Raw genomic sequence first — 17,980 nt, forward strand, 5'->3', positions numbered from 1 at the left:
TAAATAAATAATATTAACAAATAATATTAGTTAAATTAACTAATATAAATGACAACACTTTGTCTCAGAACAGACATTAAAATGAATCAGATGACATTTATCATTTAGAGCTGAAGAGACACATCTACAGAAAGAAAAAAGCATTACTTGACTTTTCAAAAGTATGACCAAAATTTATGCTTAAAATAAGAAGATATGAAATTAAAATCGGATTACTTTTAATAATTATATCTTTTCAGTTACCAGATTGAAAAAAGAACTTCCCTGCACTCATATTTGAGTGCAAGGTTGTTAGTGTAAACTCCTTCTGTCTGATGTTAATTGTAATCAATTGCAAATGATTGCCAATTTTAACGTAACTGTCCAAGCATGTGATGTAAATGAACTGCAGTGTCACAAGCTTTTTTTTTTTTTAGAAATTGTCCATCAAAATAGGGGCAGGGACAACATTCATATATATATAAGGCTGCATTCCTGTACCTCTGAGGTATTCAAACTGGGGCATCATGACACCCCTGCCTGAGAGCTTCATCCCCTGGTCCCTTAAGGGACAGGGGAAGGTGAGAGGCAGCGATGCAATTCCCAGGGTCGCATCACTAACAGGCGTTAAGGAGGGTGTTTTTACTTACAGAAGGCTGGCACAAGGTCCAGGAGTTCCAGGAAGCCCCGCACATTCCTCCGCACAGCTTCCTGAGTCTTAGACTTCTGAAAAAAGCAATTACAAACCACTTCGGGTTTGTAATTGTGAAACCGGAAGTGGTCTGTGATAGTTTTTTCAGTATTCTAAGACTTGGGGGGCCCTATGGAGGGCTGCACAGGGCTCTCCGCAATTCTAGGACCTTGTTTCCTTGTCCCTGGGGATCGCCTTCGCTACCTCCCCCACAAAGACTTACCTCGGGAGTTTTACTCCTGAAAAGTCTGAGAACCTCTGCTGTACCTCCTTGCTTAGGACTAAGCTCCACTGAACACAATGTGTATTCCTTTCTAGGAAATATGCATAGGATTACTCTGTAAAATTCCTTCATCCAAATGGCCAGCAAAACACAAATATTAGTGGATTTTTTAAAAAAATACATAGAAGATGAGTTTATATATTACTTTTTGTTACTGTGTCATTTGAGGACTTTACACTAGAAATATGTGTTGAAAAATTTAAAAGGGGGATTATTTGATTAGTGAAGGCAAAAGCATCTAGAAGAAAATGTAAGGAAAGAATCAAGGAAGGGAATCAAACTATGTCAGGAATCTGTACAGAGCCAAAGGAACAAGGAGATTATTAAACAGGTATCGGTGGGTTTAGTATGCTGAAATGCCTAAATACAGTGGTTCTCAAACTGGTGAGTTGCAACCCATCGGTTTGTGCAAAGGATCCCCAGATCCTTTAAGTGGCAGGGGATAGACAGGGAAGCAATTCCCATGATTATGTTCCTGTGGCGGCAAAAGGGGGTGCTTCCACTTACTTTTAAGTAGGTAGGGCTGCTGGAAGCTGCAGAAGGTGCAGGGGGTCCTGTGCAGCCCTCCGCAGTGTTCCCTGAGGCTTGGAATCTCAGGCGCAAAGCACTTTTGTTTTGCAGGAGGTGCTTTGTGCTCACTTTTACTAAATGTTCCAATACTTGGGGAGCGCTGCAGAGGGCTGCTCAGGGCTCCCCTCATCTCCTACAGCCTCCAGCAGCTGTAGGAGTAAGTGAAAGTAAGTAAGTGAGAGCACACTCCCTGGCCCCCCCTTAGCGATCCAATCCTGGGGATTGTGTCACTGCCCCAGCCTCTCCGCAAAGACTTACTGAGGGAGTAAAGCTCCCTCAAATTTTGAGAACCACTGCCTTAATATAGTGGTTCCCAAACTGCAATGTGGCGCACTCACAGGGGCACTGTCTCACCTGGGCAGCGCATTCTTGGCTGGCCCAGGATTGTGTGAGATCTTGGGGATGTGCTGGCAGCCATCTCATACTGACACAGTGCCACCGCAACTGGGTGCAGTGAAAACCTGCAACACTGAGGGCACTGTGAACAGAATAAGTTTGTGAACCGCAACCTTAATAGATAACCTCTTGCATATACTGTGCATTGTGTGTGTGCCTTTGCAGTGTTGATGTGCCCAGGGTTGCTTCTGAGGAAATTGAGGAACAGGAAACTAGGACTTTTGAAGTATCAGAATTGATTCAGTCTATTCTTCTGTCACCTTCAAGAATCAAGTCTCTTGTTCCACAGTAGGTGTTTCAGAAGCAGCAGAGATGAGAATGAACAACTATCTTAGCAGAAAATTTCTTCATTGACTGAAGTGAAAAAGATTACAGAAATAGAAATGAAATGAGTAAAGAGGAGTTTTCAGTGATCTAAGACAGGGGTGCCCAAACCCCGGCCCTGGGACCACTTGCGGCCCCACTTGCGACCTCTCAATGCGGCCCTCAGGGAGCCCGCAGTCTCCAATGAGCCTCTGGCCCTCCAGAGATTTGTTAGAGCCCATGCTGGCCCAGGTTAACTGCTCTCAGTGTGAGGGTGACTGTTTGACCTCTTGCGTGAGCTGTGAGATGAGGGCTCCCTCCACTGCTTGCTGTTTCACATCTGTGATGCAGTAGCAGCAGCAAAGGAAAGGCCAGCCTTACTTTGTGCAAAGCCTTTTTATAGGCCTTGAGCTATTGCAAGACTTTCATTCATTCATATAAGTTCATCCTTAATATATTCGTTTATGTAAACTTATGTAAATTTATTCAAATTTTAAATGCAAATTAATTCCTTTTCCCCGGCCCCTGACACAATGTCAGAGAGCTGATGTGGCCCTCCTGCCAAAAACTTCGGACACCCCTGGTCTAAGACTAAGATTATCATGGAATGCTTGAGAGTTATGTTACTAGCTGCCAAAAAGAAAGGGTGGGTTTTGAAAATACAGGCAGGTCTGGTATCTGCTGTTTCATGTATCCACTGTTTGGGAGGCCACACCCATTAACTTTGTTTTTAGTCTTACTCATACCGCCAAGGATGAATGTGTCTTGCTTTTATGGTCACTATTAGCATGAAGCTTATAGACAGACAAGCAGGCAGGAAGCCTGCACACTAGAGGAGGCAACTCAGAAAACAACTGGAAGCAGGCAGCTAGAAGTAGGAAGCAGGCAGCAGGTTACCTCAGAGTGCCAGATGCAAGTGAGTGGCACCAGGATGCAAGTCTCTTGTTGTATTGTGTGCTCCCTGAGGCATCTGGTGGGCCACTGTGAGCCACAGGAAGCTGGACTAGATGGACCTTTGGCCTCATTCAGCGAAACTCTTCTTATGTTTCTGCTTCCTGTTAACATTCTCTTAATTGTCCCCTCTATGGTACAGGCTTCCTGCCTGCTTATCACCTTCATGCTTATAGTGATCTGTAAAAGCAAGACATGTTCAACCTTGGCACTAGTGGTAAGACTAGCTAAAAACATAATGAGCACAGGGGGCTCGGAGATAGGGAACCCTGGAACACATCCTCCACGAATATGGGGGGATGCCTATAATAACAAGGTGTGTATATATGCCTAATAAAGGTTTGTTATATGTTGAACAAGGTGTGTAAATGTCAGGACATGGCAACATGTTGTATGGAGGCAGCCAGGAAGTCAGAATAGATGGGCCCAAGTTTAAGTGTCTTGGAAAACTGTAGTATGTAGTACAGTGGCACACATTGGGGAAAGTGTGCCATGGTGGAAAATTTGAGAACTCAGTGTGAGAAAATAGTTATCCAGGAAAAAATAACTCCCAACAGAAAGATTAAATGTTAGAGATATTTCATTGGTAAATAATGGCTTGGCCATAATAGTGAAACCATGAAGCAAATGAAATGCAGGCAGATTGTAAACAATTGCATTATGCTTGCAGGACAGGGCTTTCCTACCTGTTCTTACATACTGCAGGTCCCTTAGGACCTGAAAACAGGGGACAATGACCTGAAGCTTTAAGCCACTATGGTTTCAGAAAAACAGGATCAAAAACTATATATAAGGTTATATTAAAAGAAAGTTAGTGATGACTAAGAGCCATTGAAATAAATGACATTTAATTTCATCATGACGAACCTGTCTTATTGATTGTAGTGGTGCTTTTTCATGATTAACTTTCTTTGGATGCAACCCATATAATTGCATTCCAAATTCCAGTAGTTGTACTGTGTTTGGCTTTTAAATTCTGGGAGGCAACATTTACTAGGCTACTTCTGTAAAGATAGCTATCATTTTAGGGGAAAAAGTTAGTTTTTACATCCACAAACTGGCCATTTTCATGAAAGCACGATTTGAACATCACAATATTATACACAAATTCCAAAAAATAAAGTTTAATGTGCTTTGTTTTTTCTGGGAATCGCCGATAACTGTGACAAACTTCCTTTAAATTGTACTTGTAATAAGCTATTTTCCCTTTTGTTTTATTTCTCTGCCACGCTTTCTTGCTTTGCATTGTGATTGCATGCCATCTGCTGGTTTAACCCATGATGGCTTGCTGCTCTGATATTCACCATGCCAAAATTCCACTTCCATTACCATAATGCTACACACTCCTGTTCATTGCTTCCATGGCTCCCCTCCTGAAAGTACCCATGATGCACAGCGCTACGTCTGCTACTGTCTCTGCAGCAACAACTCCTGCAACAAGTGTCCCCTTCGCCGCAACAGCCACAGCCAATCAGGTTTGCTCCTTTTAAAGCTTTCTTTCACAAATCCCAAACTCTAAATGAGTGCTGGTACTTATTAAAAAAAATTCTCCTGGAGAATTTTTTTCTTCATGTTTTTATCCATCAAACTTTATTTTGAAGTAGTTCTGTAGCAAGTATTTATGGACAGGTTGCACTTATTTAGAGTTAACATTTATTGCAAATAATGGTGTAGCTATATCTAGAGTTGCACTGTTTGTTTTTTGTTTCTAACACCATATAATTAACCCAACTGATGTAGAATCATTTTAGTGGTGTTTTAGCGATAGAGAAATCATCCCATGAACTTCTGAAATCAAGAGGGGAAAAATGTGTCAAATCAGGTTTCAAATGTTTATTTTCCTTCATACAGTAAGTATAAATAACTAACTGATCTTTTCCTGAAGTCTGAAACAAATGGACATAGTCAGCTGGACATAACAGCTGGAAGATAAGGGATCATTTATATTTGTGCTTAGCATCGTTATGTGGAAAGCTGTACAATATCATCCTGAGGTCTTAAGGGAATCCCATCACTCTTTACACACTATCATTTTCTGTCATAGAATTTTATATCTACAAGTAATCCACAAGATTGCTGAAAATTGTTCTTCTTTATCTGTGTACATATTTGTGTATTTCTAAATATTTGCAGAATCTGTTCATCAGGAATTACAATCATAAAGTGCCCTCAGTGGGATTTGAGTCCAAATAGATAGGAAGCAGCCTGATAATGTTTGAATTTTCTGCCCATGGTAAAATGGATAAGTTGCATCTAAGATTTGAAGTAAAGCCATTCCTAATCAAATTTGGAAGTTCTACTTTTCCATTGCTGTTTCATGCACCATGTTATTGCTGTCTTAGCACTCTCTCTCTCTCTCTCTCTCTCTCCCAAATCTGCATAGTATGTAGATAGATAACTCTTGTGTAAGAAGTGAAGGAATACAGATAGTTAGAGCAAAAGCAATGGGAGAGCAGGTGAAACCTACAGGCATTTTCAAAGTAGAAAAAAAAATTGTTGCATACATAGTTCCCCCCAAAAAGTCAATTTAATGTGGCAATTAAAAAAAAGGTCTTATTTTTATTTTTATAATAATACATTTGGATCTATTAAGGTTTGGCAAGAGTCCCCATTAACTTCCATGGGGTTGAGGAGAAGAAAAGTTGATAGAGCAACCTATGCACTAAATTCAGTCCAGTCCAACCAATTGCTTAAACATATTTGTTTTCCTAAGGAAAGGTTACACAACCTGGTTGTCTTTTCATAAGGTGTTTGTCTTTCCTACTGCTATTCTGTTGCTTGTGGCTTACTCCTTTTGATGGCAAATGTTCTATACTGCAAGCAATTTTCAAAGCTAGCTTTATTAAAGAGGGAAATGTTAACAGATCATGTTAAGAATATAAGGATGCTGAAATTTCTATGATGTGTTCATCCAAAGCAGCAAAAATGCCAAGAAAACCCCCCTACCAATGGTAATTTTTTTTGTACATGCTCTTACAATTACAGAACCACGTGAGCCAAGTAAAGCTTTACTTATGTGGAACTTTCAAATCAATCTCCCCCCACCCCAAATGCATTATATCCCACTACCCAGTGTGCAAAGAAGTGAATCATTTTTCCAATAATTTTTTCCAATGCCAATTTCTAGTGCTGCTGGACCAGTGTTCTGAAATGTCACTATGAATCTGTCACCGCATCTGAGATGTTATCAGTGTGGTCCTGTAGCACCCAAGGAACTTTCTAGTACTAGTCCAAGTTTAGATCCTAAAGCAGTTTGGGTTCAGAAACAAGGCTGTGCCGTAAAAGGATAAGATGCAAAAATTTGAGAATGCTGCAACCATTTCATGAAACAGTTGAGATTGACCACACAACCTAGGCATTTCTATTCAGAAATAAGTATCTTTGAGTCTTTGGATTCAGTGTATAAATGGAATTGCAACAATGACTAAGTCTGAAGAAGAGGAGGTGACTCTTACGCAGTGGTGTCACTGGCAATGACTAAGAGCCAAATTCTATCCAACTTTCCAGCACTTGTGTAGCTGTGCCAGTTGGGTGTGTGCTGCATCCTGTGGTGGGAGGGCAGTTATAGAGGCCTCCACAAGGTAAGGGAATGTTCCAGGATAAGGAGCTGCTTTGCAGCTGCACCAGTGCTGGAAAGTTGGATAGGATTGGGCCCTAAGAACCCAAACCTCATGATTCCACCCCCAACTGATGCAGTGTGCCAAAATGGCTACTGCTGCATCCTGTAGGAGGGGGAAGTCCAGGAGATCTCCTCTGTGTAGGGGAACAATCATTCCTTTACCTAGGATAAAGCCTCTGCAGTGCGGGGTGGGTCTATTTATGAATAGATAATACCTAAATAGCTGGTACAGGCCTGCATGGATCTGCGCCATGCAATCTGGTATAGGAAGGGGATTAGAATTAGTCAGCAGCTACTGCTGTCAAACTCACCCCATTCCCAGACTTGATCTGCCCATCCCCCACTCCGCCGCTGTCCTGTTCCACCCCCCCACACTATCTCCAGCTGAACTCGCGAACTTACCCCCATCATCATCTTCATGCTGCTCCAGAGCATGTAGGAAGGCTCCCGCCTTCCAGCCTGGACTCCAGCAATATGCAAAGTCACACTGCCTGAATGCCTTTTAGGATGGGCACTGTCTGCTTTATGGCAGTCAGTGCCAGTGGAAGAAGAGTTCTGCCAGTGGCTGGTGAGTACATGACTGGGACATAAGTGTGAGGTCAGCAACTGAAATCCAAGTGGGCTCTCATTTCACACATAAGCAATAAAATTAGCAAGAGGCGTTTATAACTCTAGCCACAGATGGGGCAAAAATGATATTGAGCATACTAGAAAATAGAATTCAGGCATTCCTTTTGGAGGTGTGGCCTCTTGACATTGAAAAGTGCGATAATTTGTCAAAGTAAGAACTAGGTTGAATATTTGAAAATAACATCATCTCTTGCAAATGAGCCTTTCACATATTGCACTTTGTTGCCTAGGCGTTTAATCTCAGTTAGCAATTTAGTATTAGTTGTGAAAAGGATGCCTAGCCAATCATCCCCAAAGGGCATGTCAGTATTTGATAGTTAACATTAAAAAGATGTAAATATGAAGAACTTGCTTTTGGAGTATGACATTAATTCAGATGGCCCAGAGAATTAGAGAAATGTATGAATAATTTTGGTTTACAGTGTCAAGTCTGATTACAGTGGACCAAATACTTCTGTGAAATGCACATACAGGTTGGCCCTTTTTATCCGTGGATTTGATGCCCATGGATATAATTATTCGCAGGTTCTGAACCTGTGGGGTGGCCTGACCTAGATCCTCCAAAAGTAACAGGAGCCAAGGACTTCCTTCCATGTAAAGGCATAAAAAAGTCACTTCCGGTTTCCCCCAAGAAACTAGAAGTTGCTTTCACCCCCCCCCCCAAACAGGCATTCTGAGGGTCAGAGAAACTGTGTGTGGCCTTCCCAGCCCTCAGAACACCCTCCTGTCACAACTGGAGTATCGCTGCAGTTGTGTTAGGAGGATTTTTGGTGCCCTGAGCTGTGGATTTGATCACCCATGGATTTCAGTATCTGTGGGGGTTCTGGGAACAGAGCCCCCACAGATAATGAGGGCCCACTGTATTTCTGTATCATCCCTCCCTGTAAAGACCCTTGGATGCACCACCATGTTTAGTTATCTTGTTTCTCTGATTTAAATCAGATAAGCAACCACTTTGTTTATTGTACTCATTGAGAAAGGCAGCTTGTGCGTACACAATACCACTAGTGTGCATGTATGCACACAGGTACACCATCAGCAGTGGCAACATCCTAGTACTCCATCACCTTTTCCTTGTAGCCAAACATCAGGGGTATTTTTTCATAAATGATACTGTAAGTAATATTACAGTGGTCGTAATTGTAGCGGGGAAGGGACAAAAGTAGTGCAAGAGAAGGTTATGGCTTGATGCAAGGCCTCAGAATATTGCATTCTGAACCTAATATTACTAAGGACGCAATCCTAAGGGGGAGTTGGGCCAGTATAAGTCCCTTGCACTGGCCCAAGAGTGTTGCAAAAGTACCGTAAAGCACTCCTGAGGTGGCTCAGATACAAGTAAGACCCATTGGGACCACTGCAGCACGACACGGGGTAAGGGGAAGTGATTTCTCCTTGCCTCAAGCTGCACTGCTTTAGGCCCCAAATTTGCGTTGGATACAGTGCAGGCATACCAGCCTGCTTGTTTCCAGCGCAAGTTAGGATTGGGCTGTAAAATAGTGCTGTGGTTGCTATTGCACCATAAGGTAACAAAATATAGATATCAACAAGTGTGTTCCAAAAAGTATCCCAATAAATACATGAAATTTTTCAGGTTTTGTCTGCAGGCAGTTGGAATATAGGAATTCAGTGTTGTGCTATATTTTGACTATTTGTCAGTCCTGGGACTCTAGTGAATTTTTTGATTTTTACAGAGTCAGTGGCCCTGAAAGTCTTTTATAGTATACCATCTATCTGATTGGAATGAGCCATTTTCTAGTGCATGTCAATGTATTTTTTATTTTGATAGCGTGTGGGTCAGAGGTTTTGCTCCAGTTAGTCAATCTTCTGTTTTGCACAAATATACACTTATGTGATGAGCACTAGCACTAGCAACAGACTAGCATTCTGATTAAGGCTGCCTTATTTTAACAGGAATGCTCTTTGAAAACTTTGTTAATGTGCAGAAAAAAGTTACAAATGTATATTTATTTTTAGGTTTGAGGGGCAGACTCCATGCTAGTATATTGTCACATGACCCCAGTGATAACAGTGTACAATTGGAACTATACATACTAAACATTAAAAATCACTGTGGATCATCTTAGAGTAGTGGTTCTCAAATTCTCTGGGAGTCTGAGAAGCACTGATAAGTCTTGACGAGTGTGGGGACTGGGATGGGGGGATGTCCTGACGGCATTGCAGTGGTCGCGGCACTGTGGGCACCCAGGCACATTTCGGTGTAGCTGGGGGGACTGTGCCACCTCCCGGGGGGTCCTAAAGGCTCGCAGCCCCCTTCACAAGCCTCCCCTCCATTGCAGTGGATTGCAATCTGCAGTTGGAACCCACTTTCAGTTTGAGGTCAGAGCTCTGGAGCACAGAGTTTCTGAAACCAGAAGTGGGCTCCAACTGCAGATCAGAGCCCACTGCAGTGGAGGGGAGCCCCCTTGCAGAGGGGGCTGTGAGCCTCTAGGACCCTTTGGAAGGCTGCACAGTCCCCCCAGGTATGTTGAAACACACCTGGGTGCCCACAGTGCTGCAATCATTGTGATGCCATAGGGACACTTACTTATGGGTCATTCCCGTTCAGGGGAAAGTGACCCATTTCAGTTCCAATGTTGGGTTGCGACCCACCACTTTGAGAATCACTGTCTTAGAGCATTGTGTGACCCAGTGGGGCGAGGGCACTCCATGGCTGCTGCACAGGTCTGCAAGAAGTCATTGTGGCTTCTCTGTTGCCTCGGTAATGATGTCATCTCTGGGTGATAGGGAGGAACAGAATGCTGTTCAGTGACATTGCTGGCAGTGATCCAAAAGGGACAGGGCTGCAGTGGTGGTGGGAGCCTTTAAAAGAGACCAGAAGGACAGAGAAAAGGAGAGAGAGAGAGTGGGGAACAACAAGAGCAACAAGTGGGGAAGAGAGATCAAGAAGAAGGAAAGCAAAAGGTAGGCAGAAGGAGCAGAGAGAAATTGGGAAGAATGAACAGTAAGAGAGAAAATAGCTGAATTGGAAGTGAGAGAAAGTGACTGAGGGTCAGTGTTGGAGGAAAACACGGGAACTGTGAGGAAGAAGCCTGGAACTAGGAGAAGGGATGAGGCAATGCCAAGAGAAGGGGTAGGACTAAGAGATGAGGAGGAGACAGGAAGGTGCTCCCTGGGAGGGATAAGGTCCCTCAGCAGGGGGTGCCATCCATGTAAAGACGCCTTCTGGTGACCTCACAGAGGCCTTCTAACATTACTCTTCCAAGTTGTTATTCGGGACCAAAGACTGAGACCCCTTGAGATTTGATGGCCTTCTCCCCCAGTACCTATAGCTAGGAGCTTAAACATTTAAGCCAGTACATGAGTAGCATGACTAAGTGGCACGACTACAGAATTGGGCAATACTTGAACTTAGGAGTGATAGTACCTTTTAAAACTATTCTTCTTCTTTCTTAACCCATAGTGTACTTGTCTCAATAACTCTTTATCTATGAAGCAAATCTGCTGTCATCCCCATTTTTGTGAACTGACTCTCCACACACATGTCCTTTCCCATACCCTGTGATGTGGCTTCCCCCCAGGGGGTAGCGGAGCCACAGGTATCCTGAATTAAATTTCCACACTGCACACATATAACCTTCATATTCTCTAGTATATTTTTTTCCAGGATATACCTATCCTACTTCATATTCAGTTACTACAAATTAACTGGCAAACAGTTTAACAGAGTTGTTTAATGGGAAGCCACAGGTCAGCCGAGATAGAGGTTTTTGTTGTTGTTGTTGTTGTTGTTTTAAACCCTTTTTATATCAATTAACAATTTTTGTAAGTAAATCTGCTTTACAAATAATTTCACAAAAATTACTAACTCACAAAATTTTTTATTAGCCTGTGATACTTGTATTAGGGTACAATCCTGTCCTTCCCCCTGCCAATGCAGCAGTGCCAAAAGCAAATGTGCTGTATCCTTGAAAGGTGGGGGGGATTTGGAGGCTTTGGAAGGGAAAGGGGAATTATTTCTGTAAGCCTCCTGCTCCACAGTGGTTCTCCTCAGACCTGTGCCAGCTCTGCAGCTGGCACAAGTCTAAGGAGAAGAAAGCAGCTGGGAGGCTGCTACAAGAGGGCAAAGGATCCAGTGCATACCATTGCCACCAGATCCACCCCCTCCTGCAGCCTCCCTACACCCATTCCCCCTCTGTGCCCAGTTTCGCCCCCTTCCTGCCCACTCCGCTTTTCCTGCTCTGGCAGGCAGGAACTGGTGATGGCCACAGAGAGCTGTTGCCTCCTGTGTTGACGCTCCTAAAATGGCTGCTGACGGAGCACTCCTTATGCTGTTGGTGGCCATTTTGCAACAGCAGAAAGTGTCTTCCACTCTTGCAACACACTTCAGCTGGCAACCCAATCCTGGACAGGATAGTCATTTGTGACCTGCAAGAAAAGAACCACCAATCTTTTGTACCTGAAAGCAGTTTTGTTAACCCCAAGCAACTAGGAGAGTAGTCTGAAGTAAATTCCTAATCAGAGGCATTGTTTTTCATTTCCTAGCTGATACTTTATTGTTTCTGAACACTGTTATGTATATTGGTAGTATATTAGGCAAGTATTATTTCCCAAGCCTCCTTTTCTTTCCCTTTCCTTATGTGTCTGTCTATTCAGATTGTAAGCTTGCGGGCAGGGTTTTGTCAATGTTAATTTTATGTTTGTACAGACCCTTGATTTTTAGGTACTTATTAAGTGAAACCACTTATAGGAAATGTGCCTGTGGAATCACATGGCAAAAGATAATCTCAGATTGGCATGGTACCTTGGTTCATTCAGAGAGGGCAGCCTGAGCTTACACAACTTTCAGCAGTATCAGTCAAACCAGTGGGCAAGGAATTGGCACAGGCACAGTTTAGGAGATATGTAGCTTACGAAGGACCAAGGTACTAATACTGTATATCTGGGCACATTCCACCAGAAAATTATTTTGCATATACTGCACTAAAATGAACAGGACTGTGCAAGAGTGGTACTATAGTACAGGGACGGGAACTCGAGTCAGGTGACTCAAATTCAAGTTGCAAAAACAAGTGTTTTTCGCTGACTCATCCAGACTCAAGTCACCTGTGTTGATGATTTGGGCATTGACTTGAGTCTCAGGCCACAGCACTTGGTCCCCACACATGCAGACTTGAGTCTGTCTCTGTCTGGGTGTGCTTGCTTACTTTTTTGCAGCGTGAAAGAGCTTATGGGCCCTCATTCAGACTGGGCAAGCAGCAGGGACGTTTTTGCCAGGAAGCAGGAAAGGGTTAATGATTTGCTTTTGCATCGAGTTTGAAAGGGGAGGCAGAAGCGGGCTGTCTTGTCCATCTCTGAAGGAGCCAATGATCATTGGATGGGCAGTCTGATTTTTTTCTTTGGATGAGGTAGAGCAGAAGGAGGAGACCAAGGGGATTCTTGCCTTAGAATTGGCCCAGGGAGGGGGAGGTGGTTTGTAGTGATCACATTTTCCAACCTCATGGCTCCGTTTTTATTTGGGAGGAGGAAGCTTCAATGAATGACATGCGCAAATGGGACTACTTCTGAGTAGAGCTGCAAAGGACTGGGTCATACCGGTAAGCCTCCAGCTGCTGCAAGTGACCTTCCTCCCTCTTGCCACTTCCATTCCCGCTCTCATGCAGTCTGTTCCACCCCCTCCCATCTTGTTTACAGATGGAATGGGGGCAGCAGGGGAATGTTTAAAGAGAACTCCCACACACACACACACACACACGCACTCACACCGGCAGCAGCCCTGTTTTTTTTCCATGGAGCTGAAGCTGGCTTTTTAAAGGGAAAGACTCAAGTCTTTTCAAGTCATGAAAATACTCTGGGAGACTCAGAAAGTCCCCTGTTTAGACTCGTTTTTGACTTGAGTCGAGGGGGCAAAGACTCATGACTCGACTCAAGTCAAGCCACACTGGACTTTCCCATCCCTGCTATAGTACCGTAAGAGACCTAAATATTTGGTTGGTAAAATTCTGACAGGACTCTTATTTTTTTTTAGGAAGTAATGCAAAAGAAAAATAGTATTCTTAAAAAAAATTCCAATAGTGGATCCAACAGTTGTTTTTTTTTCCTAACAGATAATCCTGAAATAGCCAACAGGAATGGAATGGAATGTCAAGAGGCCTCATTGAGAACAGCAAAGCATTGTTACTGTACATACTACCCTGTCTCTTCCTCAATAGAACTGCCACAAACTGCATGCTGAGTAAAGAGTTTGTCTGGACAAATCACAACACTAAAGAGCTAGTGCTGCTATATCATATATGAATATTAAATATGGTATGCTTAGTATATTCCAAACTAATCTAGTTAACTACCTGATACCAGCTGGGATGATTCAAGACATAAAAGGGTAACATTTTACTTTAAAAGGTTTTATACAGCACTGTTTACTTCTTAGGAATATTGTCTTACCACCATAACTATAGCTAATGTAAGTAGTCCTAATCATGTATTATTGTAGGGTTCACAACTTTATAAATCTTTCAATGTTAGCAATAAATGATTTACATTGGCCACTAAACCCAGAATCCAAAGAAGCACATGATTGATTCTACATGGCTAAAGCCACTTTGGATGTGTCCTCAAATGGCAGCCCCACCTGTTCTGCCTGGCAAACAACTTTTGAAATTATGTTTTGAAGTTTCAAAAGTAGCTTGTGATAGGGCAAAAGAGTTTGCTACTCAAAGAGGTGTGTGTGTCACATATCACACTGAGCATGTGCAAGTCCTTGGGTACACCAGGTTAGCTCTTTGGATCATGGCCAATATACACCAACAACAGATTTAACTTTTAACCCACTGACAATTTTGCACTCTTAAAAAGCTCACTAGGCAGTTGATGCCAAGAGAAAGGAAGTCAGGGAAAAGCAGAACCCTACATTCCTGCACTTCACCACCTCAAAATCCCAAATAGAAAATCCAAGGCAAAGCACAAATTGTGGAAATGCACATGACACTAGAAGCTGGACCAGAATCATGGCATACTAGAACTAAAATTAAACCTTTGCACGGTATGACTTTCATACCCCTAACCAAGTCTTGACTATGTTATTCTACAGAGAGAAAATATTTTTTAAAAAAAGCCTTTGCAGAAGTGCCTAAAGTGCCACATCAAACTTGAAACTTAGTGATGCTAAGGTCTATAATTGAACCTATACCAAGTGATTAAGCTTTCAGATTTGCAATCAGGTTACCAAAAAGAACTTGTTATGAAATAACTTCTTCCCAGCTAAGCAAACGGGGCTATAGCTGAAAAGATTAGCAGGATATTCTAATTTAACTAAAACTGAATGCAGTCATTGAAAACCTGATAAGTGACTTTAATCTAGATGATGAGGAAAATATTGAACAGAATGTAGAGGGAGCTTCAGTTTAATCCATTGTTACTGTTGCCGTACTTTGAAAATCGGGTTAAAGAAGTTGTAACCGGATTACAGCACAGAGAAAAAAATTAGTTCTTTTAACCTTTTTCTTTAAAAGCTTATTTTATGTCACAGAAATATGAAGATATCTTTAATACAGCTATATACATATTATATATACATATATATGGACAAAACAGATTTTAATGTTTACTTTTTTAAATACTGTGTTGATTTACAAGGTAATTATATACATTTGATTAATGTAGGAGGTTTGTTTTTAAGATTTGTTTCCTACATTGTTGTACCAAATATGTCACACTTCACGTTTTATATGTTACACATATATCACATAAGTACATAATTTTTAAATTATTGTTTATAAAACAGAAAAGCAGCTGTTCTATGGAAATATGTATAATTCTTTGAAACATCTGTTTTCCATGTGAACATTATGAATGATTGCAGTATTTTAACTTAGCCTTTTCAGATTCATTCTAAGCTCTTTAACTTTGGTAGCACTGCCTGTTCTGAAAGACCAGAAGCACTAATTGATTATTGTTAATGAAATTATTTTTCAGTGTTAATCTGGTTTTTCAGATGTCTGTTTATATTAAAACTGTAGATTTTATTCACCTAAATGGGGAAAAAATCCCAAAATCTGATGGTAAACATAGTGCTTGTAATCTTGCATTTGTTTCCATTTGTAAGGAATATGTATTTCTTTTATTTTTACTTGTAAATTTTCTCAGTCATAACTACTTTTCTGACATCTGTAACATTCTTTTAATGATCCATCTAAACATTTGGTAGTTTACTGGACAATACTAAATGGCAATTTATGTATGTTGTTTAAATATTTAAACTGTAGGAAGCAAACATCTTAGTGAATATATGATTATGTTTAAGCATTTATTTTCTTAGAATCACCCTAATATTATTTTCTATTCATTAATGATTACATTTCAGTATATATGAGTTTTCCTCCTGAACTAAGAAAGAAAATGTATTTTTTAAAAAAGAGATTCGCTGTATTGGTGTATATGTTTGTTTTGTTCCTTCAAAATTTTAATACTTACATCAGCCCTTAAACCATTTGCTCCACAATAGCCATGTTGGGGTCAACAGAGCTATGCTGGAGTAAGTTTATGAAACACAGTTTAAGAGCATGAGACACAGAGATTGTGCAGACAGATATACTAGCATCAGCAGGTAACCCATGCAACCCAGTCTTGAATGTAGTTGCTTTCCTTAGAAAGTTATCTGATAGCTTTAACAGAGTGCTTAACTAAATTCTTATGATTTCCCAATAACACATTAATCCACTATTCCCCAGCACTTCCTGATTGACTACTTTATTTCTAAGTTGTTGGCTTTTTTTCACCAGTGCAGTCAACCAGCACCAACCTGTCTATCTTTAAACATTTGTATTTCTTCCAGAGTCTACTCCTGCCTTAGCACCTTTCTAAGGATCTATTTACTGTTCCTTCTCTGTTCATATACTGACCAGATTTCTTCTTTATCTGCTCTTCAGCCACCTAATAGCTTTCCACATAGTGTTCCTCTATTCCAGCCCCACCTTGTTGTTCTAACCCTCCAGCAATACACAGATGAGTTCTTGTGTTGACCTGCTTTTTCATTTCATACCTCTGGTATCTACACCAAATATACTGCTTTAATTCGACTGGTTTGTTGCTTGTCTCACCTTGTCCTGGCTTGAATGCTTGGCCAGAAGCCTGGCCTTGTGTTCAGGTTCTAGCAGAATGTGTCTCTCTGTAGAACTTACAGTATGATCCCAATCTTGCATACCAGTTCTAATCTGAACCTGCAAAGCCTGTTCCTGTTCATTTCACTAAGGCTAACTAAAATAGCAACAAGTAGAACTAATGCAACCTTGTTCCAATTGTAGAGATGGGTTTGCTATCTCTGTAAAAGCCAGCTTGTCACCAGCCCCCACTCTCTTCTGCCCATGCTCAACTGTGCTCTGTTTGCTTATGTTTCTGTGCTTCTCATTTTGATCTGTGCTAATAAGGAAACAGCTAGCATAAATATAAAAATATTAAGTATACAAAAACATGCTTTTTATTTATTATAGAGTAATTTTGTAGAATGCATTGAATTTGGGAAGATCTAAAACTATTTTTGTGTATAAATATTATTTGCCAAAACTTCATTTATATTTTGGAAAAGAATGTCTAATGATGGTAACTGAACCTTAAGTTGGTTTAATTTTTATTTTTAAATAATTCCCTTGAAGCAACCATGAAATGGGCCAATATAGTCAGTGAGTAGAGAAGCCGGGACATAATTTCAAGTTACTTGAGATGTCTCTGTATTTATTTTCTATAAAAGCACTTCACCAAAATACCTTAATTTGCCCATACAAAGTGGTCGATGGCAACATTTACACTGCATACTTTCACTAACAGTTAAATAAATCCCTTCTGTCTTTCCATGTACTGTAACTATTTAGCAGCCTGTTAAATACCCATTTATGAGTTTGTTGAGATATTATTTAATTACCCAATGTACAACCATGGAAATAAAAAGAAGCATTTTAAAATTATTCTGGTATTTCAGCAGTACTTTATTGTTGTGACGTTTTGAAAAGCAAAATTGTTGTAATGGGAACAGCAGCTTTGAAAATCTGCTGTGTAAGAGCAGATAAATACTTGGCAGTTATATAGTGCTTTTGAGTGTTCAGAGCATTGCACCTGTATTGTTTTGATATATCCTTACAACAATCCTGTATTTATTATCCTCATGGTGCAAATGGGGGCACAGTTTGAGGCTGAGAGAAGCACTAGCCTAAAGCCTCCTAGTGCAGTGTTTCTCAGTCTGTGGGTCGAGACCCACTAGGTGGGTCATGAACCAATTTCAAGTGGGTCCCCATTCATTTCAATATTTTATTTTTAATATATTAGACTTGATGCTACCATCAAATGCTACTGCATTTGGGGAAGTGTTATAGACCTGTGCTTTTAACAAGCTACTATGTATATTCTTTTAACAATGATAGTCAATGGGACTTACTCCTGGGTAAGTATGGGTGGGATAGCAGCCTAGGATTCATCAAAGGAAAATCATCATCAAAGGAAAAAGCCTAGGAAAATCATCAAAATTTTCTGCTTGATGATATCACTTCCAGGCATGACATCACTTCCAGTGGGTCCTGGCAGATTCTCATTCTAAAAAGTGGGTCCTGGT

The 17,980-nt window shown here is 41.1% G+C and overlaps 1 protein-coding gene across 3 annotated transcripts in view; it reads left to right on the forward strand.

The window, feature by feature from the left end:
- MBNL2 (muscleblind like splicing regulator 2) overlaps positions 1–17,339 on the forward strand; it is an 88,104-nt gene extending 70,765 nt beyond the window's left edge. For all 3 annotated transcript variants that reach the window (XM_066618887.1, XM_066618889.1, XM_066618888.1), the window contains one exon: positions 13,488–17,339. In XM_066618887.1, coding sequence (XP_066474984.1) covers positions 13,488–13,615 — 128 coding nt within the window. In that variant the 3' untranslated portion in view covers positions 13,616–17,339. The remainder of the gene's footprint in view (positions 1–13,487) is intronic.
- The last annotated feature ends 641 nt before the right edge of the window (positions 17,340–17,980 follow it).

This window comes from Tiliqua scincoides, chromosome 3, assembly GCF_035046505.1.
Source record: "Tiliqua scincoides isolate rTilSci1 chromosome 3, rTilSci1.hap2, whole genome shotgun sequence".
Lineage (NCBI taxonomy): Eukaryota > Metazoa > Chordata > Lepidosauria > Squamata > Scincidae > Tiliqua > Tiliqua scincoides.